Below are 23,145 nucleotides of genomic sequence, written 5' to 3'. Positions count from 1 at the left end.
CAGAGCACTAACCATGGATTGGTCCCTTTGCTAACTGCCTCAGTGGAATCCTGACACACATCCTGAAGTTGGTGCTATTATTAATTCAGATGGGGAATGAGAGGCTCTAAGAGGGGCAGGGGTTTGTCCTGGACACACAGTGGGCTGGTGGCCCAGTTCTCTGGAGAACCAACGTCTCTGCTGAGTGGGAAGAGGAGAGCGGACCCCTCATCTCTGATGTCTCTCAACCCTCAAAGTTGCCAGACCCTCTAGGCTGCAGCTGGGCAGCTCCTCAGGCTGGGCCCAGCCTCAAATCTTCCCATCACCCTTGTCTGCTCCCATACCTCACAGGGAGCCATCATCCCCACCCCCTGCTGTACACCCCTCATTCCAAGGGGTGGCGGGCTGGACACAACATGGACTCTACCATCCAGGCCTAGCTCTGAGTCCTGGCACTACCACTGACCCACTCTGTACCGTAGGCAACTATCTTAACCTCCCAGCGCTTCTTTCCCCAACTACATAATGGGATATAACAAGAGCCTTCATGGATCGTCGTGAAGCTTCAATGAGATAATGTACAAAAAGTGCCAGCTCAAGGCCCAACACGTGGGAGACATGAACTGTGTGACTTCTCTTCCTTTTAAAGAGCCGATGTCCCCAAACGAGTTTGGATATGGCTTTGGCCTTCGTTGCCAAGACTGCCACCTGTCCTGGGCTTGCCCAGAACGTGTGTACGCGTGCATGCACACACACACACGGGTACATGTGCATACACGCACACACTCATACATACATAGTTCGCACGTTTTTACTGAGGTCCTGTATGTACCTGACATACAACCTGTGCAAATGTCGGGTTCCACTCCCTTCCCTGTCCCAGTTCCTGCAGAGCTCCAACCCTTTTAGGGAACTCACCCAGGAAACACACGGGCGAGTGTGCCCACACTGAGTCTACCCCAAGTGCTAGGAGCCAATGCCCGACCTCCACAGAAGCTACGTGAATCACTCCCTACCTGCTGAAGATCCAGGCCTAGACTTCTGGTGACAGGGAAATGGCAGGGGCTAGCCGAGGCCCACGGGCTGCTGATATTATGAAATCACCCACGGGGGTGCAGTAATAGCCTGTGAGCTCCATCCTCTTCTGGAATAAATGACGCTTCTCTCCTTGACCCCACCTCTCCCCGGCCCCTGTTCTGGTACAATCCCCAGAGCCAGATTGACTAGTGGGCAGGGAGTTGCCCAAGCCAAAGCCCTCCAAACTCATCCTCCTCATGCAGAAAGGCGTGGCGGAGAGGGCAAGAGACAGAAAACCGGGGCCCAGACTGGCTCACCTCATAGATGAATCGGGGCACACAGAGGGCCCCCATCTACTTTGGGCCTCAGTTTCCCCTTGTGCCCCATGCCTGCTTAGACTACACGCTCTCAGGTGCCTACCATATCAACAACAGCTGTGCTAAGATAGATCTATTTTCCAAGGCAGGACAAGTTCTCCAGGAGACTTCAAAAAAATGTTTGTATTATTTTGAGGATAATCTAACAATATAAATATCAGCATTCTTGTAATATATGAACCCTCCCAGAGATGATATATTTTGTGTTCATGTTTATGCCAAGCAGTGTGACTCAGTGGGCATAACAGGTAGGAGGGGCCTCTGTGACATGCCAAGGCTGGGTGACATTGTAGCCCCTGTGTACTCTGCAAGGGGTCTGAACACAGACAAGTATGAGAGAACGCAGCCATTGCCCAAAGTGCAGGCTCCAACCTGCTGCACTCCTGTCTGCCAGGATTCTGCTCCAAACCATGTTTATGTGCTTTAAATTCAGATACAATTCACACACCATACAATCCACCCTTTTAAAGTGTGCGCTTCAGTGATTTTTAGTGTATTCACAAAGTTGTGCAATCATCTCCACTATCTAATTCCATAACACTTTCATCATCCCCCAAAGAAATCTGAGACCCATTAGCAGTCACTCCCCCCTCTCCCCAGCCCCTGACAACAACTAATCTATTTTCTGTCTCTATGGATTTGCCTGTTCTGGACATGCTCATTTTTTGACTGTCAATTTAGTTTCAGCAAAAACAAAACAAAGCAAACGAACCAACAAAACACATCTCTCCCATTACATTAATGTTCTTCATTTGAATTTTATTGATTTACTTGGGGGTCCTAATTTTTCATCTGTCTGGGCTATACAGTAGTATATCTGTTGTAAGTATTAAGGGTGGGCATCTAGTTTGGTGCCTGTGTGTCTGTCTTTATAATGAGAATAATTTAAGCACCCACGTGGTAGGATGCAAAAATGGCTACCAATTCCTCCTATTCCTGTACCCACGCCCCACTGCACTGTGACTCTACCACGTTTCCCATCAAGACATGGTCTGTTTTTACCCCCATGCGTCTGGGTTTGGCCACAAGACGTGCTAGGGCCAGTTGGACCTTAAAAAGCTCGATGCAAGCACAGACTTGAAAAGTACTTGAACGCTGGGCTTGCCCGCTCTCACCACTCCTGAGGACCATGTGACAGACGTCACATATATAACCCTGGGCTAGCCGGCTGGGGACTGGCACTGTCACCCCCGTAACCCCAACAGACAGCCAGTACCAACCAGGTCACTACAGACCCATCAGCCGACTGCCCTTGCATGAGTGAGTCCAGGCCATCAGGGGGAAACAGCACCCACCTAAGCCCAGTCCAAACTGCTGAACCACAGAAAAATAAAAGAAAAAGGGCTTCTCTGCCATGATTCAAATTTATGCAATCCCCCTTGCATTAGAACCCTCTCCCCTGCTCTCCCAGCTCACTCAAACCTGGAGGCAGGTCCTGGGGCCTGACTGCCCCTCCCCCAGCAGCACCCTGGCACTCACCAATGTGGTGGGAGGCCTTCTCCAGCTCCTCAATCTGGATGTGCCTGGCACCCGCTGGGATCTGTACCAGCTTGAGAGCTCCTGCCACAGAGGATCCAGAAAAGCCGTGAGCACTGTGAACTGGCGATCCCACTGCCCAGCATCCCCCATTCCCCTCTAGCCCTGCAGGTACCCAGGAACCTCAGTTTCCTGATCTGTAAAAACGGTGTGGGCCCTTCCCCACAAAGTGCTAAAAGGATCAAATGAGCTGCTGTAACTGAAAATGCTCTGTGAATTCTAAGGGGCTCTCTGTGTGTGTGAGTTGCTATTATTTCCCACTTGCTTAACTCTCCTCTTCTCTACTGATTTTTCCCTCCCCACTTTCTTCTCACACCTTAAGCCATTGCAGGGATTTAGGTGAAACAGGCCATGAATATCTAACATGGCTGCCCTGGGCCGCCATGGCCCTGCCAACCCAAGACATGGAAACAAACCTCTCTCAGAGCCACCAATCCCCTACAACAAGGAGAGGTGAGGCAAAGCTGTAACATCCCCAGAGGAGAAACGAATCTAGTGTATACTAAAGTGTAAAGGACCGATATCTGGCCTTTTCAACAGCAACTTTGGCCAGATTGAAGGTGGGAAGGGAAGGGAAGGAACTCAAAGGTACCAGGAGTTTCAAAGCAGGAGGTACCACAGGTTTTGTTTTGTTTTGTTAAATGTGAGAGGAGAAAAGAAAAGCACATTGCCAGTTCAGACTGGGCCATACTTTTAAACGTGTATGAACCCTCACTCCCACCAATAGCCCCAGAGCCCAAGAGATGGCTGAGCTCCTGACACAACACATCGCCTCGTAGGAAAATGCTTCTGACCTGCTGACCCCAAAGACTGGCAGCACATCACCTAGAAAATGAGGTGACCAGGTGTAGCTTCCTGACTCACCAGCCCTGGGAAGCCAGGGAAGGTTTGGAGACAGGCTCTAAGGCCCCTCCTCCCCACTGTGCACTGTGGCCCAGCTCAAGGAGCGGGTGCCCACCTGAGGGATGGCTCCAGCTCTAGGAACCCTGGCTGGGCCACAACCCCAGTCAGTCCCCATCACCCCCTCCGCCCCAGCCTGCTCACCTGCTTGCTTAGAGGCCTTGCCCAGCGTCCCCTTCACAGTCCTGCAGTGGGAGTTGTCGCCGCCACAGACCCCGCACTTGTCATCTGCCTTCATGGAACCCACCTCCTTGTCACAGCCAACGGGCTGAGGCCAAAGGTGGGGTCAGTGGGAGGAGGCTCCCATGCCCCTATCGCCACCCTGGGGTCAGCAGCCTGTGGCTCCCTCCCTGGTCCCCAGGCCCAAGAACCAGAGGACCCTGTACCAAGCGGTCTTCCCAGATGGGCTCTGCCACAAACACGCATGCGACATGGGAAAGGTCTTAACACTGGCCCACTCCTCCCCTCGTGCATGGGGCTGAGCGCTACTTTCCAGCATCCCAGGGCTATGCTGAGGACCAAGGAGTGTCACGGGTGGGGACAGTGAGGCAATGCTTGTCTTCATAAGGGGCAGGCAGTGTAGCCCTCCAGGTTCCCGGGGATGGCAGAGGGTGGGTGGTCTGGAGGGGGGCACCTACCACACACTCGCCACGGGCACAGACGCTGTAGGGGTCCCGGTAACTGCATCGTGTCCCATCGTGTACCACCTGGTTCATGAAGACCACGTCCCCTGTGTCCTCCGACTGGCAAATCAGCTCACACTTCTGGGCGTCTGTAGGGAGAGGCACCATATGAGCCCCCAGCTGGGCTAGGAGAAAGTGAGCTGGCCCAGGACATCAGCACATGGCCCAAGCAGGAAGCTTCGGGGGCCAGCTCGGTGCAGTGCAGGGGGCACTGGGGCTGGGGCTTCAAATTCCTGTTTTGTCATTTATTAGCCATGTGACCTTGGGCACATTATCTGACCTTTCCAGGCCTCAGTTCCCTTTTTATTATCCTTGCTCAGTGAAGTGCCACATCAGGTTGTTGAGGAAAAAATCAAGTGATAAAATAATAATAGTAACAATAATCGCAAGCCAACATTCAGTGAATGTTCCCTATGTGCCAGATGCTCCCAAAACCTTTACACACTCTGCATGTATAACTTTAAGTGCTTTTCGTGAATTAACTCATTTAAAACTCTCAATAGCCCCAAGGGAGTTGTTCCTAACACTACAGAGGAGAGAACTGAGAACCAGAGAGGTTAAGGAATTTGCTCAAGGCCACACAGCGACATAAGCTGTGAGTGGAAGAGGCAGGATTCTAACCCAGGCAGTCTGCCTTGAGTCCTGCTCTCTATGTACATGTCACCAGTCACATGTATGAGGGTGTATCTTAACATGCGTATAAACATTAGAAGGCTGCTTGAAAGGCAGGCAGAACAGTGGTCTGTGTTTGGGTCTGTAAAATAGAGCAGCAGTCAGGGAGGAAAGGGGGTCCTTTCTAGGACTAACAATTAAATGTTCTCTTCTTTATCTTGGTTATTGATGTCCTCAAAAGGAGGTGTCAGAGAACGTATATTAACCCTCGCTGAGTTTCTTAGAAAAAGAAAGGTTGGGGCTTAGCTAACTTCCTGGAATTTGTCTAAAAGTCCTGGGAAAACTCAACGTCCAGCCACCCCATCAGCCTCACCACCCCTCACAGTCCCCCCCCATCCCACCCTCATCCCATGCTGCGGTGGCTTGTCTGGGTTCTGAATGGATCTGCGAGCCACTCCCTCAGCCACATTTCTAAGGAACCTGTCCTGGTCTGGCTCCTGTCCCGGGCTCCCCTCAATACCTAGTGACATCCTTCCCCAGCACTCAGGACTTGAGTCCGGAGCCACAACATCCCATACCTCTGTGGATTTCACACATGGGAGCCAGATTCCTGGTGGGACCTGGGCCTGGGCCGAGGGGTTGGGCTCCAACCACCCAAAGACAGGAAGGACCCTGACCACCAGGCCCCGGGGCAGGCGGGTCTTGGGGCAGCCACGGAAGCCAGCCCGCAGTGGCGAGGGGGTGGTAAGCTCCCCAGAGCAAAACGAATCCAAGCAGAGGGAAGAGGCTCCCTGTAAGCATGTTCCAGAGGGGTCTGTGCATTGGCCGGCAATGGACAGGCCTCCGAGGTCCCTTCTAACTCAAAGACTAACATTCTAAACATGAGCTGAAGAGCTGAGGGTACTACAATTGATCCTCTGCAACCAGGGCTAAAAAGAGGTGACCAGGGCTTAGGAGAGGAAAAGTGGTTCTAATTGGCCCTGGCTGTGTGGTAGGGTGAGCATCCATCTGTAGAAGGACCATGAAGAGACCAGCAGGGGGAGGTGGGCTCAGAGGGCTGTCAAGGCCCTTTCAGCCTGAGGGTTCGAAGGCACTGTGAATCCCTGCCCTTCGCTGGCTTCTCTCTACCACTACAAGAGCCGTCACTGGAAATGTGCCACAACAGACAGGCACTGGCACTGGCTTGGTCCCCTGTGTGGCTTGGTCCCAAGACCTGCGTCTTTCCCAGAGAAGCCTGGAGGGAGTCCCGTAGGCTCCCATCTGCTCACCTTTCATATTACTTTCATTAATTGCTAAAATGGTAGCACAATCATAAAATCTAAAACCATGGCATGTGACAGGACTGAGCTTTTCAGGACACTGGTTTTGCAAAGCGAGGGGAGACTACACCTGTACAGTGCCTTCCTCGACAGGTAAGAACATGTGTGAAAGGCACCAACCCCAATACCATATTTCCGCGAAAATAAGACCGTGTCTTATATTAATTTTTGCTCCAAAAGACGCATTAGGGTTTATGTTCAGGGGATGTCATCCTGAAAAATCATGCTAGGGCTTGTTTTCCAGTTAGGTCTTATTTTCGGCGAAACACAGTAGCCAGCACGGCCGCTGGTATCACAGCACCTCTGGGTGAAATGCCCTTGCTCCAGACGTGTCCTTGCATCTCCAGAAACAGTCGTTGTAAGTATAGAAACCAGGGCTGGCTTTGATGAGGACACCTCAGGCACACAATGGAAAGGCTTGCACAGACGACTGCAATGTCCCTTGGGTACCCTCACTGTCCCTCCACCCACACTGGTGGGCCCAGGCATGGGACGCCCTGCCTAGCAGATGCCCAAGGACACGTGGGGTCAGAGGAAGAGCAGGGCCTGCTCACCGTCATCAGGCTCGTAGGGCAGCCAGCTGTGCTTGGTGTTCTGATGGATGTAGTAGGAGTTGCGCTTGGCACACTGCTGGGCCCGGAAGTCCTCGTAGGGCCCCGGACACTCCTCGCTGTTGCAGACCTGGTACTGGAACATGGGTCCTGAGCACAGGCGGCCTCCGTAGGCTGGGCTGGGGCAGGCAAAGGGCAACTCAGTGACTTTGCTGGCTAGGAAGGCTGGGGAGGGCCAGGCCTCCCACACGGCCAGCAGGGGCAGCTCCGCTGTTTAGGATACCACTAACTTATAAACTAGAGAGGGACCCCAACTATGGGGCTGCTGAGCTCAGAGCCTGCTGAATCCCTCCGGTCCACCCTTCAGACATATGTCACCTATTCCACTGTGTGTGTGTGTGTGTGTGTGTGTGTGTGTGTGTGTGTGTGTGTGGTGTAGGAAGAGGAGGAGAAAGGGGTAAAAAGGGCTGGGCAAGAGACGGGGAAGATGGGAATGACTAACCATCCCAAGTGGGCTGAAGAGAAATCAGCCTTATTCATCTTCATTCTATATTCTTTCAATTGTTACACAGGGCCTGACAGACCACAGGCATTTAATAAATGACTCAACTATTCCTATTTGCATCCACTTCCATTTAATATCGTAACAGACAAAGGGGTGGTAGAGGAGACTTGGATTTGAAATCAGAAGGTCTGGTGAAATCTAACCCCAAGTCCTGACTGCAGTCTTGGGTAAGTCACTTAGTCTTGCTGTGCTTTAATTTCCCCTTTAAAGGAAGGAACATAATACCTCTTATTTTACCTACTTCCTGGTGCGTCTGTGAACAATAAGTAAACGGTATTTTAAAGCAACCTGTAGTCTCTTCTCCATGAAATTCAGAGGATAGGGAAGATTGTTGATACTACGTATCCAAGTGCAGGAGGTACTCTGCTCAGAGGTACTGCGAGAAGTAATGGGTTTGTGCAGGAAAGTGTTTAGTGCTCACTTGGCACAAAGAAAGTGCTTGATACACCATAACAAATGTAACAGCAGCTGTCATTTATTAGTGCTTCACCTGGGCCGGGCATAGTGCTGAGAGTACACATATTATTTCATTTAAGTCTCACAAAATAAAAACTTATTATTGCAGAGAAATTCAATAAGTGGTAACTTTGACCAAGGGGATAATCATCTGTCACGAGTGGAAGGTGGTTTGTTCAGAGTGGGTGTTAATGAGTTTCTCTAACCCCACCTTTCATACCCCTAACTGGTGGAAGTTACAAGGCAGTTCATTTTGGCTCAGATGTGTGAAAGGCCTGTATAGTCATCCAACATAGGAGCATAAGGTAGTGAGCTTCCCATCCCTGGAGGTAAACAACAGAGTATGAAGGACTTGTCCTGAGAATGCTAGAAGGGGGAAGACCACTACTGAGCCACTGCGATGCTAGGACTCTTGTCCTGCAGTCCTCCCCCCATCTGAGTGCATACGGGTGGGCCAGCCCCTGCCCCTCGGAGGTTCAGAGCCCCTGGTTCCTGGAGCCAGCAGGCCTACATGCTGGCCCTGGCCAGGCCCCATCTCTCATGAGCCTGCTCTAAGCATGCTGCTTCAGCTTGGGAGATAGAGTCAATGCAGAGCGACACTCAGAAGCTCCAAAACCATGGGAGGGGCCCCTACAGGCGGGATTAAAAAGGGGAAAATAGAATGCTCCCCCAGAATACTGAAAGTTGGGTGGGAGGGTGAAAGGGGGGATTTGATATTAGAAAGAGATAAGTTAAGAAAAATTAAAAAAAGGTTTGCTTCACGTGGTAGAAAACAAACTTGGGGAATTTATTCTCTCAAGACATGGCTGCGAAGCAATTTAGATCAGTGTTTCCTCAAAGGTGAGCAAGAGGATCGGGGTCACAAAAGGGCCTGTTAAACTGGCAGAGTCTTGAGCCCCCCAGACTCTCTGGGAAAACTTTGGCACACAAGTTTGAAAACCACTGGTTCAAACCCATTTGCCGATGTCAGACCCAATGGGAGATGTCAGACCCAGGTGGGAAAGATCTGCGTCCCACCCCTCACAATTTTGGGTACTCAGGCATTAGAATATGCAGCCACCTGCAAAGGTCCCTCGCTCTTGTGCCCTGCCCCCCAGGGCCTTCCCATTCAAGCCCTTGAGGCCTAAGGAGGGGGGCCCCCTGCCCTGCCGCCCCAGCCAAGCATACTCACAAGGGATTGTCACAGTTTCTGCTACGGGATCGCACTCCACCCCCGCACGACCGTGAACATGACCCGAAGTTGGTCCACGAACTCCAGCCTCCGTCCTGACCGTAAGTCTGCTCCGGTGACTTCCAGATGCAGTGACCTTTGAAGCACCACTGGGATGGAACAGAGGATGTGAGGTCACCCTGGGGCCACTGCTGCCTAGCACACAGGGTGCCTAACGAGGCAATGACACAGCTGGTAGGCACCACAGATGAACCCAAAGAAAGGGTCACAAGCCTCGGGTTACACATAAGCCCACTGTTGCCATGAATTGAGTGACCTTCAGCAAAGAGCTCCCCTCGGTGAGCCTATTCCTCAACTGTGCAACATGGATAATAGCAGAGGGCTAATAGCAATGAGCATTCAATGAGATAAGGCCTGGCCCGCGCAGCCCTCCGGAAATGCCAGATAGTATTACCAATGGTGGTGATAACTATGTAATTATTTGTTCCCCACCCTGGGAGAAATAAAGCGCTGATAAGGAAGAGAAGAACAATCTTCCCACGCTATCTAGAGTCAATCTTGGCTCCGTACCTTGAAATTACCATCTAGGGGCCACAAGCAGATGTGTTCATGGAAGGCAAGCCAGCCCCACGGGGAGGCCTATCCAGACACTCCAGGCACGGAGTCCGAGAGGCTTGGGTTTGAATCCCAGCTCAGTCATTACTAGCTGTGTGTGGCTTAGGCATAACTTAACTTTGCTGAGCCTCAGTTTACTCACCTGCTAAATGGGACTCTTCTAAGAACTGAAGGCAGTAACGCTTACAAAAGCCTTAGCACAGGGCCAGGGACAAAGGAGAGTTCAGCTAAAGTTAACTCCCTTTCTTTTTCCTATAGGGCAACAGGAAAGAAACACAGCATAGCTCTTCGGGTCTTTTTAGAGAGATAATGCAATGGTTGTCAGCCGTGGTGTCACCTGGGGAACTTCTAGAACTCCAGATGCCTTGGCTCCATCCCAGACCAACTGACTCAGCATCTCTAGGGGAAGGGATTTTTTTTAAAGAAGCTATAATGAGAGATATATTTTACATACCATAAAATTCACTCATTTCAAGTATATAATTCAATGCTGTTGTTTTTTTTCATAAGTTTATAGCGTTGTGCAACCATCACCACAATTCAATTTTAGAACATTTCTATCATCCCAAAGAGAGAGCTCATCTCTCTATGCAGTCACTCCCTGTTCTGGGGGTGGGGACTTTTGAAGCTCCCCAGATGGTTCCAATATGCAGCCCAAATTGAGAGCCACTTCTGAACTGTTATGTGAACTTGTGACAGGAGAGGGCCTGGAACTTTGATATATATGGAGTCGGCATATTCAGTCTCCACAATAGTAGCCTGCCAAGGTTGGAGCCCAGTCGGCCTATATAGGCCATGGGCAGCCCCATCTCTGTGAAGGACAGATGGTTCACCACTGCGAGTGGGAGGAGCCTAGGGAGGGCAGAGGACAGGCTGTGGGGGCAGGTCCCCTGCGGCTGGGCTCACAGCGGAGACTGAGTAATCATCAGCCTCTCTGAACACCCCGCCTCTTCCGAGCGCTCTCATTTGCTTTGACGTGACTCAGTGACTTCAGAACCACATGGGATGGGAAGGACACTTGGTCAGGGTCAGCAGGGCTAGAGAAGTTCAATGAATGGCCCAAGGTCACCACACAGTGATCGGAGCCGGGCCAGCAACAGAACAGAGGTAGGTTTCAGACCCCAGCGCAGGGCTCTCACACCTGACCACGAGTTCCCCCTGACAAAGGAACCCCTGCCCCCACACATGCACGAGGGAGCAAACACACACCAGGAAGATATGTGAAAAGTCAAGTTTGGGGGTGGTGGTGTGAGGGGTGAACATGTGTGTGGGAAAAACAGCATATGGGGGGCAGGCAGCAGGCAGGACACATGGAGTCCTCTCTTTATCCCTTCTCTGCTACTCACTGTCTGTGTGACCTCCACAAGTTCCTTAGCCTGACTAGGCCTCATTCTCCTCATCTGTGAAATGGGAGTAAGCATATGAGGTGATGCCAAACTCTGAAAACTACAGAAGCAAAGGCTATGGTGTGGGAGAGAAGAAAAGGTGTGAATGTGTGTGAGTCCATGTGAGGCCTCCATGCACACAGGGCTCACACCTGTACTTTAGCAGCCCCCCTCCCCTCACACACACATTCATTACACAGTTGGTGGGGAGGCAGGGGTTCCCCTGGAACCTACACCCAGGAGGGTAACTCCTGCTGTAGATGCCAGTCCTCAGGTACCTTGCCTGGTGCACACTCAGTCCCGTCCAGCGGGGGCCCCTTCTTGGTCTTGCAGAAGTATGGATTGTCAGGGTGGCTGCACCATAGCTGCTTGCAGGGCTCAAAGGTCGTGAACTGCATGGGAAGGGGAATGGAGTCACCAGGCTGGATTAGCTCTCCAGCTCTGACACAGGGTCCAGGGGGCAAAGAGCAGTGACAGAGAGAGGAGGGAGTGATGGAAGCTGGGCCCCAAACACTGCAAGGAAGGCGGGGGTGTGGGCATCCATCCAGAGCCCCATACACCCTCAAGCTTGATCCTAGCCACTTGCCTCCAGCGACCCCTCCTCTCTCCAACAGGGCACCACGAAAAAGGGGCCAGCCATAGCCCACACTCCCCTAGTCTCCTTTTCCAGGCCTCCCTCTCTGCCTTTGCAGAAGCCACTGGGTCACTGAGCAGGGACTAGGGTTTGAGACTGTATGCAGGCTGCAACCACTGATGCCCCTAAGCCCTGTGCACATGGCGAGCATCGAGGGGGTTGCTGGTCTAGCCCAGACCCCGCAGCACCCAGACAAGGTCAGGACTCCCATGTCCCTCTAATCTCACCCAGACATGCCAAAGGTTGGTAACTGTTATAGATTGTCTGGGAAGCCCTAATTTGCTTTTCTTTCCTATCATCCCCTGGCATCCAGACAACTATCCTTACAAATACAGCATTTGGGCATTGAAATCCCATAACCCAGGCTGTTTCTCCACACTCCAAAGCAGGCCACGTGTCCCATTGTGGCCTGGGCAGTGGGGAAGATGACTATGCACAGGGCTTCCTGGTCCTGCAGAGCTGGGTTTGGGGGGGGCTGCATTCCTGGATGGGGGGTTTGAAGCACTCAAGTCACCAAAGCCTGCCCCTTCAGAAAGTCCCCTGCTCTGGAATGACCCTTTCCTGAGCCTCTGCCTGGGCCCTGGTGAACAGCTGTTCCCATCTTTCCCAGGGCTAAAACATTCTCCAGCCACTGCACATGCCTGCCCCCATTGGAGGGACTTGGCAGGGCAGGTAGGTAGCAGAAAGTGGCAGGGCCTGGGCCCTGGTCACCCTGCATCCCCATAATGGCACCGAGCCTGTGGGCCCATCTCCTGACCACCAGCCTGGCTGGGCAGAAGGTGTTCTGTGAATGCCCAGCCTGGGTCACAGCAAGACATGGCTCTGGTGCCCTGGCTGGCAGAGACCAGCGGGAACTCACCGCAGAGCAGGTGTGGTACCCAGTGCCAAAGTCAAAGCGACACTGCTCATCCATTGAGTAATCGATGCCAGGCAGCTCCGGGGGCTGGGGCCAGGCGGGCGCGAAGGGGTCATCGAGGAGGCAGTCATAGGAGCTGCCAGTGGAGACAAGAGGTGAGCCAGGCTGAGGCTGGAATTCCCAAGGGTTAATGAGCAAGGAAGGTCTGCAGGAATCCACCCAGCTGCCCTCGGCTGTCTTTCAGGGAGGATACTGCCCTGAGCCCCCGTGACACAGGACTTCACATCCCCCAATGACCATGTCTGGAGGGCTCCAGGGAAAGGGCATCCAGGGCTGGGGTTAGCAGCTCAGCTTGTAGCTATCTGACAGGGTCCGTTTTGCCCATGTTAGAGAGACATGCTGTGGCCAAGATTAAAGGTTGGTTCATGGACAATTTGAGGGCTCACTGTACTGAGGGTAGAAGAAAGGTCAGCCTGCCATTCAGGACACAGGATGCTGGGCCATGGCCAGCTGCCATGTGAGGTTAGTGACAGTATCCCTACCTGTATCTGTGCCCATTGGGTGGGGCAGGTCCAGGCAGAGATACTGTGCCTTATGTTCTCAAGCCTAAAAGTTGACCTGGGCCTCCAGGGACACGGAGGCCCAGTTGCTAACCAGCAAAGCTTGGAATTGAGCATGGGTCAGCAGCAGGATGGTGTCAGGGGTGGAGATACTTAGAGGATATGGAATGGCAGGCCACATGCTCCCCCATCCTGGGACCCAGAGTCGGAGGTGACCTACGGCAGGTAGCGGCTGAGCTCCAGCTTGCTGCAGCGGGACCAGTGAAAGCGGTGGAAGGCAGCCTGCACCAGGGGTGCCATGACGCTGCCCAGGCTGGTCTCATCGGCACAGCTGTTCCCCTGACCGTCATGCTCCATGCCGAGCCTAAAGGGTGGGGGGAGGACAGAGGGGCACGCTGAGTCATGCCCAGGGAGCCCACCACTGGGAAGACAGGCAGGTGGGCCAGCAATGGGAGACCCTGCCCTGACCACGGTTCCGACTGCTTCCTGGCCACAGTTTCCCCACCATGCCATGCGGAGGACCACCCCTTTGGATGAAAGCTAAGTCCCCACTCTGCCCTCAATAGGGCCAGACTCATTCTTCCCTAAAAGCCTTTGCCCCTGCTGTTCTCCACTCCCAGAGGCCCTGCACCTCCTCAAACCCCACCCCCATCCTCACAGCTTCCAAGGCTAGCTCAAGCCCCATTCCTGCCCCAGGACACCCTTCCTGGCCGCCCGGCGCATGGGCTGACCTCCCATAGCAGGAGCCGCCTCTACTACCATTAACAACTCATATACCATGAGCTGTCTTCCCACCAGACGCAAGGCCTCCCAATGGAAGGCCAGGTATCATTCAGCTCAGTTCAACCTCATTTACTGGGCCAGCCTCTTAAGCTTCTCCAAGACCCCACGGGACTTAGCACAGAGCTTTGCATGTGGCATGCACCTACCATATTGTGAGTTTAAATTTTAAAGTTTGCTGTTTATACTTAATATTTAATGCCAAAGCCCAGAGGTTCTAAATGCTTCAATGCTTCCAGGTGGCTGCAACTAGACAGACACATGAGCCGCTAAGCTTGACTTTGTCTCTCCACAGAGAGGGGCCTCAGCTCAGTGAAGAGTAGACATCCCCTGCCCCCCACAAACAGGATGGCAGACTCCTGACTCCGAGTAGTAAGGGACCCGAAGGTGGAGGGCAGGAAGGGACCTCAGAGGGGGCCCTGATATCAGCTTTCATGTTGCAGATGAGGAAGCCAACAGCCAGAGAGGAAGTGTCACCTGCCCAGCGAGGGGCAGAGCTGGGATGAAATCCACACGGGCCTCTTGTGCTGACAGAGCTGATGTGGAGAGGGACACAGGGACCCATCCTCAGGGACCGGCCCACTGTGCTCCTTCCCATGTCCCGCACACTACAGAGAACAGCCCTCATTCTGTGTGTGGGCTGGCAAGCGTGTCCCTTAGCTCTGTCCCTATGGACAGACAAGGCGGGGATGTATGATGGTGGCATGTGTGCATCACCATCTGACACATCGAATGGAGGCTTATTGGCTTTCGCCCAGCACGTAGCTTTGCATGTGATTCTCTGTCCTGTTCTCCACCGCAGCCCCCTTCCTAGAACTGGGCATGGTGCATGGTCGGTGCTCAAGAAATACTGGTAGAACGAACGAATGAGTATGCTCTAAACAAAATCTAGGCCCGAGGATCGAGCCAGCCAGCCGCCAGCCTGGCGGGTGGCCTGAGTCTAAGTACGCCTGTTTATGACGAGCTCAGCTGCTGCGCCAGTGTGTGCTGGAACAAATCTCAAAGCTCCCCGAGTAGGACAGGACGGAGGGAGAGAGACCACCCAGACAGCCGACCACTGCCTATGATGGGACACTGCCACTGAACTGCTGAAAGGCAGGGTCATATTTGGTCCTCCTTGGCCCTGGGATATGGGGGCTGGGTCCAAGGCAGCCCCAGAATTGATGTCTGGCCCCTGGGCTCCCTCCCTGTCAGGGCAGGGCCTCACCATGTGGGCAGCTCCTCTGGCATCTCCTGAGACACTGGGACTGGAGCCTGGTCTGGGAGAACAAAGACCCCCACACCCACAGACTGCCTCAGAGCTCAGGGCACAGCCCCCCTTTCAGTGCCACTTACACGTGACCAGTCTCGTGGGCCACCACAAAGGCCGAGGAGAAGCCGTCCTCGTGGTTGAGGGCACAGCTTCTCAGGGGGTGGCACATGCCAGTGACAGGCGCATAACCTGTGGAGAGAGGGAGAGAAGGCAAAGAGAAGTCATGCACAGGTAGACATGACACAGTGAGGTCTGTGCCCAGCGGCCGCCCAGGGACATCCTGACCTGGTCACTGCTGGAGGATCCCTGGAGGAAGATGGATCCCTGCAGGGGAGCAACCTGGGCCAAGCTGCCCTACATCCTAAAGCCGTATGGTTTCCCTCTTGGCCTGCAGCCTCCCTGCAACTGTCGGCCTCTCCTCTAAACCAGGCAGTGGGTTTCCAGACAGACCCCGAGCCTGCGCACACTGCACTTCCAGCCAGCCCGCCAGTGGGTCAGTCAACAGACAAACATTTATTTATACGGAGGTAGGGGTGGCACTGTGTTAGAGACTATGGGGAGAATCGAAGAATCAGGTCCAAACCCCGACCCCCTCCCTGCCACACACCCACACATTAAGGAGCAGATGGCTTAGCAGGGAGACTTGGGGTTAGGAGGTTAGCTGAGGTGTGGCCTGCAGGGCCAGAGTTCAAGGAGCACAGAGGGGAACGCAGGGGTGATCTGAAAGAAGAGAATGGTTTCGGTTGAAGGGGTTGGGAGGACCAGGGAATGACTTACAGGGAGCACAGAGCTGGGCCTGGAGGACAGGTGAGACAAATCTCCAGAGGGAGGAGAGAAGGCAAAGGTGTAGACATGGCCGCGCAGGCCTGGGGAGCCATGGACAGTGCAGCAGGGCTGGCATGGACCAGCAACAACCAGGTCAACATTCACTAAGCAGCTATTGTGGCCGAGGCCTGTATTCTCAGGGCCCTGCTTCCAAGCCTCCCTCGGGCCCCAGTTGTGGGCTGGGGGGACAAACTGGACTGGGAAAGGCTTCTAAGGAAGGAGTGTCAGGAGAATGCTCCCTGCCTATAGAAGACCAGACAGCAAGGTCCTGTCTTCAGAACTGCTGAAGTGCTCTTTTATTTCAGATGGTTTTGGGGGGCGATGAGAGGCTGCTGTGGAGAGGTTCCAGGGACCTCTGTAATCCTGGAGGTCTGAGATGGGTTCTGTAAGGGGTGCACATACACACATGTACGTGTGTATATGTGTGTCTGTGTCTGTGTACGAGTCTGTATGTGTAGTGTGTGTGCCTGAGTGTACACATGGGGCAGTGTGCACATGTGTGTATGTGTCTGAGTATGCACGTATCTGTGTATATGTGTGTCTGTCTTGTTTGTGTATGTGTTTACACGTGTGCGTGTACATGTACCACATGTATGTGTACAAGCCCACATTTGGGTCTTCAGGGATTCATACAAAGAGCCATTTGGGTAGAGGCCTAGCTGGTTGACTCACTTCCAGCATCAAACCAGAAGAAACTAGAAAGCCCTTAACTCAAAGCGTGGAGATCCAGTCTGAGATTCAGATCTGTCTCCTCTCTGCTGTGGGACATGGGCAAGCCTCTTCACCACTCTGTGCCTCAGTTTCTCCATATGGAAAAATGGGGGTAGTCAAAGCTCCATGTGTTTGCAGAGCGTTTACAGTCATACTCTGTCACAAACACTTCATGTACCCCCTTGGCCCTTTTAGCAGCCCTGTAATGGAGAAAGGCAAGTACTATCATGCTCCCCATTCGACAGGCCAGAGAACCCCTGGGAAAAGTGAGTTGGCTCTGGGCTAGAGAAGCATGGAACTGTGGGTAGAATGGGGGACTTCGCAACGTCCATATGAGCTCCGCTAGGTGCCCCATGGCTTGTGGTGAGGACAGACGAATACTGTGAGGGAAGAAGCAGCTTGAAGATCACTGAAGGTCTTCAAGCAGCCGGGCTCTAAGACAGCAAGCAGAGAGCCACCTGCAGACCCAGCCAAGAAGGCAGGGACCAGAGTGGAGACCCCTTCACTTCTCCTGCTCCCCAAGAAATCTTTGCAAAGCTGCCCACCTATCCAGCCAGGTCTTGTCTCAAAAGTCCCGTGGACCTCTTTGCCAACAGGGACCCTGGCCCCTCCAGCCTCCCTGGGGTGGCCCCAGAGCTCCAGTCCTGAGCCTCAGCCTCTGCTCTGCAGCTATACATCGGGCCACAGCAAGTACAGTACCTTGCATACCTGAGGGCCCAAAGTCCTGCCGGGTGAGAAAGACGACGTGGTCGTGGTGCTCTGCATGGCTGGGGTCCTGGCGCTGCTGAGAGTGTGCCCAGCGGCACACCTGCTCCAGGCTGCGAGAGGGGTTCCCACGCTCGATCAGGCTCAGGGACTGCGGGACCGGAGAGCAGCAACAGCAGAGCGGTTGGTCGGAGCCGCCAGCCCACAGTGGGCACCCGGTGCTCCCCTCCCACTGGCAATGGAGAATATGGAGGCCCACGGGACTGGAGTGCGGGTCCCAAGGTCACCAGCTATCCCAAGGTCACTGACTCCAGCTGCTGCTGGCACATAGCCCTTCCGCTTTATGGAATGTTCACGTGTCAAGCCCTGTGCAGCGACACCTGTCTGCTGAGAACTCAACACACACTACCTCTAATCTCTCAACTAATCTACAAGGTAGGTGTGGTTCTGAGAATTTCCTCTATACTACATGTGCTGTCTTATTTACTCTTCACAATAGTCCCTGGAGGAAAGTTCTTTCGTTAGCCCCATCCTGGGGAGAATAAGTGACTGGTCTAAGATGGCAGAGCCCAGGGCCCCAGGGCCCCAGGGCCCAACCACAGATGGACTTGTGTTGGTCACTGCCCCTCTCTAAGCCCCCCTTCCCTATCGATTCCTGAGGAGAGGGATCTCCAGTGGTTAGGGTACAGGACCATCTGTGTATCAGATGGGAGAGAACCCAGAAGTCCCCGCTTACCATCCCCAAATGCCTCTGCCACGGAAGCCCTAATTCTAATGGTCTCCGAGTTCTGATTCTGGATGCTGTCCTACCCCCCCCACACCGCAGCTGGCTCCAATATGCTGGCCCCATACCCCTTCTGCCTCCCAACCCTGCCTGCTAACAAGGGGCGCTTACCTGTCGATAGCCCACCATGATTAAGCGGACAAGGGCAATGTTTATGTGGGTCCCCAGGGACTCGTCGTGGTAAATCTCATCCACCTGCCAGGAGAGACGCGCAGGCAGCGTTAAGAGAAGCAAACACTCATTAAAGGCCCACTATGTTCACAGGTACTGGGCCAGGTACCTGACATAGGTTATTCCATTTCATCCTCACCATGGCCTTACGGGGTCGGCATGCTTATCCCTACTTTACAGATAAAGAAACTGAGGCAGAGAGAGGCAAAATGACCCGACCAAGCCATGCAACTAATGAGCTGCGGAGCCAGGATTCAAATCCTGGCCCGCCTAATTCCAGCTCTGAGCTCTCTCCACAAAGGCAAGTTGTAAGGGGCCTGGTCCCAAACTCAGCCACTCTGATGAAGGCTCGCATCTTTCCTCATATCTGAAGAGCCCTTCAGAGATGTCACGTAGGTCAGGTCGCTCATCCTCCCATCCTGTGTACCTTTCCAATTGCCACTGGAATCGTCTGTCTGCCCTGTAGTGTCCGGGCCCTCCTCCGGGGCAAGTCCGGGAGACGTGCTCTAGGACCTTGGATCAGCAACATCACCATTGCCTGGGAGCTCATTAAAAATGCAGAGTCTCGGGCCGCCTCCCAAGTCAGAGTCTGCATTTGAACATGATCCCCAGTGCTTCTTAGGCACAGTGAGCTTTGAGGAGCACTGCCTTGGATAGGTCCCTTCTCCTACAGCCCAGGGACCTATGGGAGAGTCCTTGCACACAGTTCATCCAAGAATGCAGTCCCCTGTTCTCACTGCTTCCACCTCTCCATGCCGTTCAGCTCCTGGAAGTAACCAGCCTACAACCCACAAGGGACTGCTGTCCACCAAATGGAGTGCAACAGCGAGGCTAACTACATGTGTGAGTCTCTCAGGGCGGGGAAAGCTGGGAGGGGGACGGGAGCCTGCTCCGGCGCTGACAACCCCTTCTAGGCCAGCCCAGGACAGAGCCAGGCTGTGGGTGCAGAGGTACAGCAGCAGCAGCTGGTGAGCCACAGAGCCCCCCTCACAGCACCCCAACTGGCAGCTGCCCCAACCATCAGCATGCAGACTTGAAAGTAGCCAACGTCAGGCTTCCACCAGGGTCTGCCTGCCACCCATGTCTGGACCCAACTGAGACCGAAGACCAGCGCCCACTAGGGGACGGCGGTCCCCCCAAAATCCCACTATAGGGAATGACGGGAAGTCCGACGGGTGGTGGCGCTTCCTTCTACCCTCTTCTCCTCCCCAGCAGAAGCACAGACATCATGGGAGCAAAGTGCTCAAATGCATAAAGAGATGATGTCCTTCTCAACCCACATGCCCCGGATTTATCTTAGAACTGCCGGGTAGAGCGCGTGGGGGTGCAATGCAATCAGCCATACACACATTGTCTCCCTAACAGAATTCTAACCTAAGGATTCTTTGCTGATCTGCAGAAATGATCATCCATCTGCAATAGGATCTCTTAAATACCCTTGACCTCTCAGCCCCACCCACACCAGAACATAGCCTTCCTGCTACACGGGGTGGGGTCAGTCTTGGACCTCCCTGACATGCCCTGTGGGCATGCAGACCAAGGATGGGTCATGGACAACACACGCTGTACACAGCCACACCTGTGCCCCATGTATACACATGTAAACCCACCGGTTACTCAGAAGCAGGGGAAGCGAGTGCTCACTGGGATACCCTGGGGGGAGGTGGTTATCTGCAGGACCTCTGGCCTTTGGAAATACCCAGGACCACTGCCTTCCTGCCTTTGTTTCTCTCCAAAACAGACCAGGCAAATTGCTGCCAGAATCCTGCCATGTGACTTATTTCTGTCCCCATATTCAGCAGGCCGAACCCACCCATCAGACAGTCCAGTGACCTTGCTCCAGTGGTTGCCATCCCCACCCCAGGACACAAGGAGGTCCTCACAGTGGGATTGGGGAGGGGGCTGCTGCCCTCTGAGCAGGAGATAGAATAAGAACCCGAGTTTCCAAGACTGGTGGGGGGTGAGCGGGGCTTCCAGACGCCGCCTCCCACTGCCAGGTACCTGGCCTAAATGTAAATCCTGAGCAAGCAGAAAAGGATATACCGCCTGCAGAGACCACTGAGCACTCTGAAATAACCTAGAGACCAAAGGCTTTTGGTGACTGGTGTACTGAGCTCTGTGACACAGACCCACGTGCCACGCCCCAGGAGCTGGGGAAACAACATGGTGGTGCATGGCCAGCGGGGATCAGGTAGGTCTCGCTGGAGGAGCCAGAATGACCATGAATTGAGAAGGTAAGAGACCCTTCAGAGGAGATGGGCAGCGGCCTGGTACAGGGGAGAGGAAGGCAGAAGAGCCACTAAAGAGTCCTAGGGTCATTGGCCATCAAGGTAACTGAGGCCATTATGGGGAATTTCTCTCCAGCCTATGCTCACACAATTCCACTAATGGGGTGCCCTCTGTGCCGTGAACCCCATTCAGCCTTCCCGTCCACCTCCTCCACTGGCCTCCGTCTTCCTCTTGAAGTTTCATTGAAGTTTCATCTGCTCCATTCCTGCGGACAGAAGTTCCAGTCTCTCAGGAACTTCTCTCCACACTCACATTAGTCAAAGAGAAAATCTTACAAGCAGCAAGAGAGAAGACAGATCACTCACCGAGGGAGAACCATTGGGTGGGGAATAGGCTTTCAACAAGGGGAGACACTGAAGTAACACCACCAAAACCTCAGATAAAGAAACTGTCGACCTAGAATCCCGGATCCAGCAAAACATCTTTCAAGAACCGTGATGAAATGAAGGCATTATCAAATAAACAAAAACGGAGACAGTTACACAGACTCCACTAAAGGATCTGCAGGAAAGGAAGATAGAAAATTATCCCCCAAAGGAGGCCGAAGGCCTGAGAACAGATGAATAGTTTTGAGGCTGTTACAGGAGCAAGGCTCAGCAATGGATTTTTCTTATGCTAAATAAGGATAATAAAAATAAAGCAGTTCTATTTCACTCCCTTTCCCCGCCCCATTTACAAAAGGGTGGGGTTGGCTCTGCCATTCCAATCCCCTGGTCCGGTCTGTGTCTGGGGCCCTGGGACACTCAACTGCACACACCCCTCTCAGTGCTAGCCCTTGAGTAGGGACCTCAGGGCTTTGATTCAGCTGAAGCTGCCCTGAGGCTTTGCACGGGCCAAGGAGGAGGCTGGCCAGGGCTGCCATGTCTAGTTGAAACTGCAGAGACCGCCTGGCACAGGGGTTCCAACTGCAGGACCAAGCCAGTGTTGGAGCCACAGCCAAGAAGTGCGGCTACCTGAGAGGCCCAGGACCCCGGCCCTCTGGAACCTATACCCAGGCAGCACCCTGACAGGCTCCAGCCTGTCTATGCACCCAAGGCCTGGCTCTGTCAGCCTCTGTCCTCCACGGCTGCCTCCCACATGCCAGAGGTGAGGCCAGTGAGGTAGCCCAGGGGGAACAGGGATTGCTTCCCAGGGCAGTGGGCACAAGCATGACAGACGCGACACACCCGCCGAGCAGAAAAGAACAGTGTGTCTGGTCTCTCTGCGGCCACACCTCGGCCAAGTTCACAGTTGTCTGCCAAGGCCCCCAGGTTAGGGCTCAACATCATACACTGGCCTAGGTTGGCCACTGGGTGTGTACCAGAATAACAAGCAAAGGTCAGGACTCTGGTCAGGGGGAGACCAAACAGGAGAAGGAAGCGGGTGGCTAGAGAGCTCTGGGGTTGGAGGGACGAGCTGCTATTCACTGAACACCTATGTGCCAGGCTTTGCTGTGCTGAAGGCTTTGCATACAGTCTCCCGACAACCTTATGAAGAGAGGAATTATTCTCTTTCATAGGTGACAAATCCAAGGCTCAGAGAGGCTAAGCAATTTGCCCAAGGCCACCCAGTGGGAAAGTGGAAGGTCAGGAATTAAACTCAGGTCTCTGACAGCTACTACACACAGCTGCTCTCCAGAACCAGCTTCGCTGGCAGGTTGGCTGGTGTAGGCTTTCTCTGGTCTGGGAGAGAAGATGAAGGAATTTATAAGGCAGGCCTTCAGGCACCCTGGTCACCTGAGCCCATAAGCTAGGCTCAGCTCTGACCATGGCATCAGTGGGCAACAGACAGAAGCAGCGCCTGGGGGCTGTTTGCCAGGCAGCCCTAATCGTGGACACTCTGTCTCCATCAGCCTACGTGTGCCCTTCAATCCATATTTCCTCATCCTTACTTCAGAAAGTGCCATCTCCTTTGTTAGGGTGGGGAGATGGAAAGAGGCCTTGCCCTCAAATAATACAGTCTCACCAAGAAGATGTGAGCTGCACTGTGAGATTAGAAGAGGACGTGCAATGGAGGTGAGACGAGGGCAGGCCAAAGGAGCCAGGGTTGCTGAACCGTACGCTCCCAGGCCCTGAACTCGAGGCAGGCCATGGAAGGGCAGGAGGCAGGGGAGTACCTTCTAAGTCAGGGATGGAGAAGGAGAGAACCCGCCAGGGGCCAGGCGACAGCTCAGCGGGAGAACGGGCAGGAAAAGAGTGGGCCCATCTGATGCCTCAACCACATTCTCTGCACTTTCTAGAACCTACATACAAATATTCTCTCCTATGTGCACCCTAACTTCTCGATCACACAAAGGCTTTCTTGGGACCAAATGCGGGGTGGAGGTGGATTTCCACATCCTGTAAATAGCAATATAGCCAGCCAGAGAGTCGTTGCAAGAACCCCTTCCCTGTTCTCCTGTAACCCTGCGTGGCCAGCCCTCCTGAGGACCTT

The 23,145-nt window shown here is 53.6% G+C and overlaps 1 protein-coding gene across 4 annotated transcripts in view; it reads right to left on the bottom strand.

Annotated features, from left to right (window-relative positions):
* Window positions 1-23,145, bottom strand: part of ADAMTS14 (ADAM metallopeptidase with thrombospondin type 1 motif 14) — an 83,371-nt gene that overhangs the window by 14,822 nt on the left and 45,404 nt on the right. For 2 of the 4 annotated variants that reach the window (XM_074339551.2, XM_074339552.2), the window contains exons 5-15: window positions 18,385-18,468; window positions 17,484-17,640; window positions 15,332-15,437; window positions 13,437-13,580; window positions 12,660-12,792; window positions 11,445-11,558; window positions 9,167-9,315; window positions 6,978-7,153; window positions 4,448-4,581; window positions 3,954-4,077; window positions 2,853-2,933 (exon numbers count right to left, since the gene is read on the bottom strand). In XM_074339551.2, coding sequence (XP_074195652.1) covers window positions 2,853-2,933; window positions 3,954-4,077; window positions 4,448-4,581; window positions 6,978-7,153; window positions 9,167-9,315; window positions 11,445-11,558; window positions 12,660-12,792; window positions 13,437-13,580; window positions 15,332-15,437; window positions 17,484-17,640; window positions 18,385-18,468 — 1,402 coding nt within the window. The remainder of the gene's footprint in view (window positions 1-2,852; window positions 2,934-3,953; window positions 4,078-4,447; window positions 4,582-6,977; window positions 7,154-9,166; window positions 9,316-11,444; window positions 11,559-12,659; window positions 12,793-13,436; window positions 13,581-15,331; window positions 15,438-17,483; window positions 17,641-18,384; window positions 18,469-23,145) is intronic. The other 2 variants (XM_074339553.2, XM_019712414.3) reach the window with 1 other exon arrangement.

Source organism: Rhinolophus sinicus, chromosome 15 (genome assembly GCF_057876585.1).
Source record: "Rhinolophus sinicus isolate RSI-liver-muscle chromosome 15, RSI-T2T, whole genome shotgun sequence".
Classification (NCBI taxonomy): domain Eukaryota; kingdom Metazoa; phylum Chordata; class Mammalia; order Chiroptera; family Rhinolophidae; genus Rhinolophus; species Rhinolophus sinicus.
This window is presented reverse-complemented; position numbering and strand designations above follow the sequence as displayed.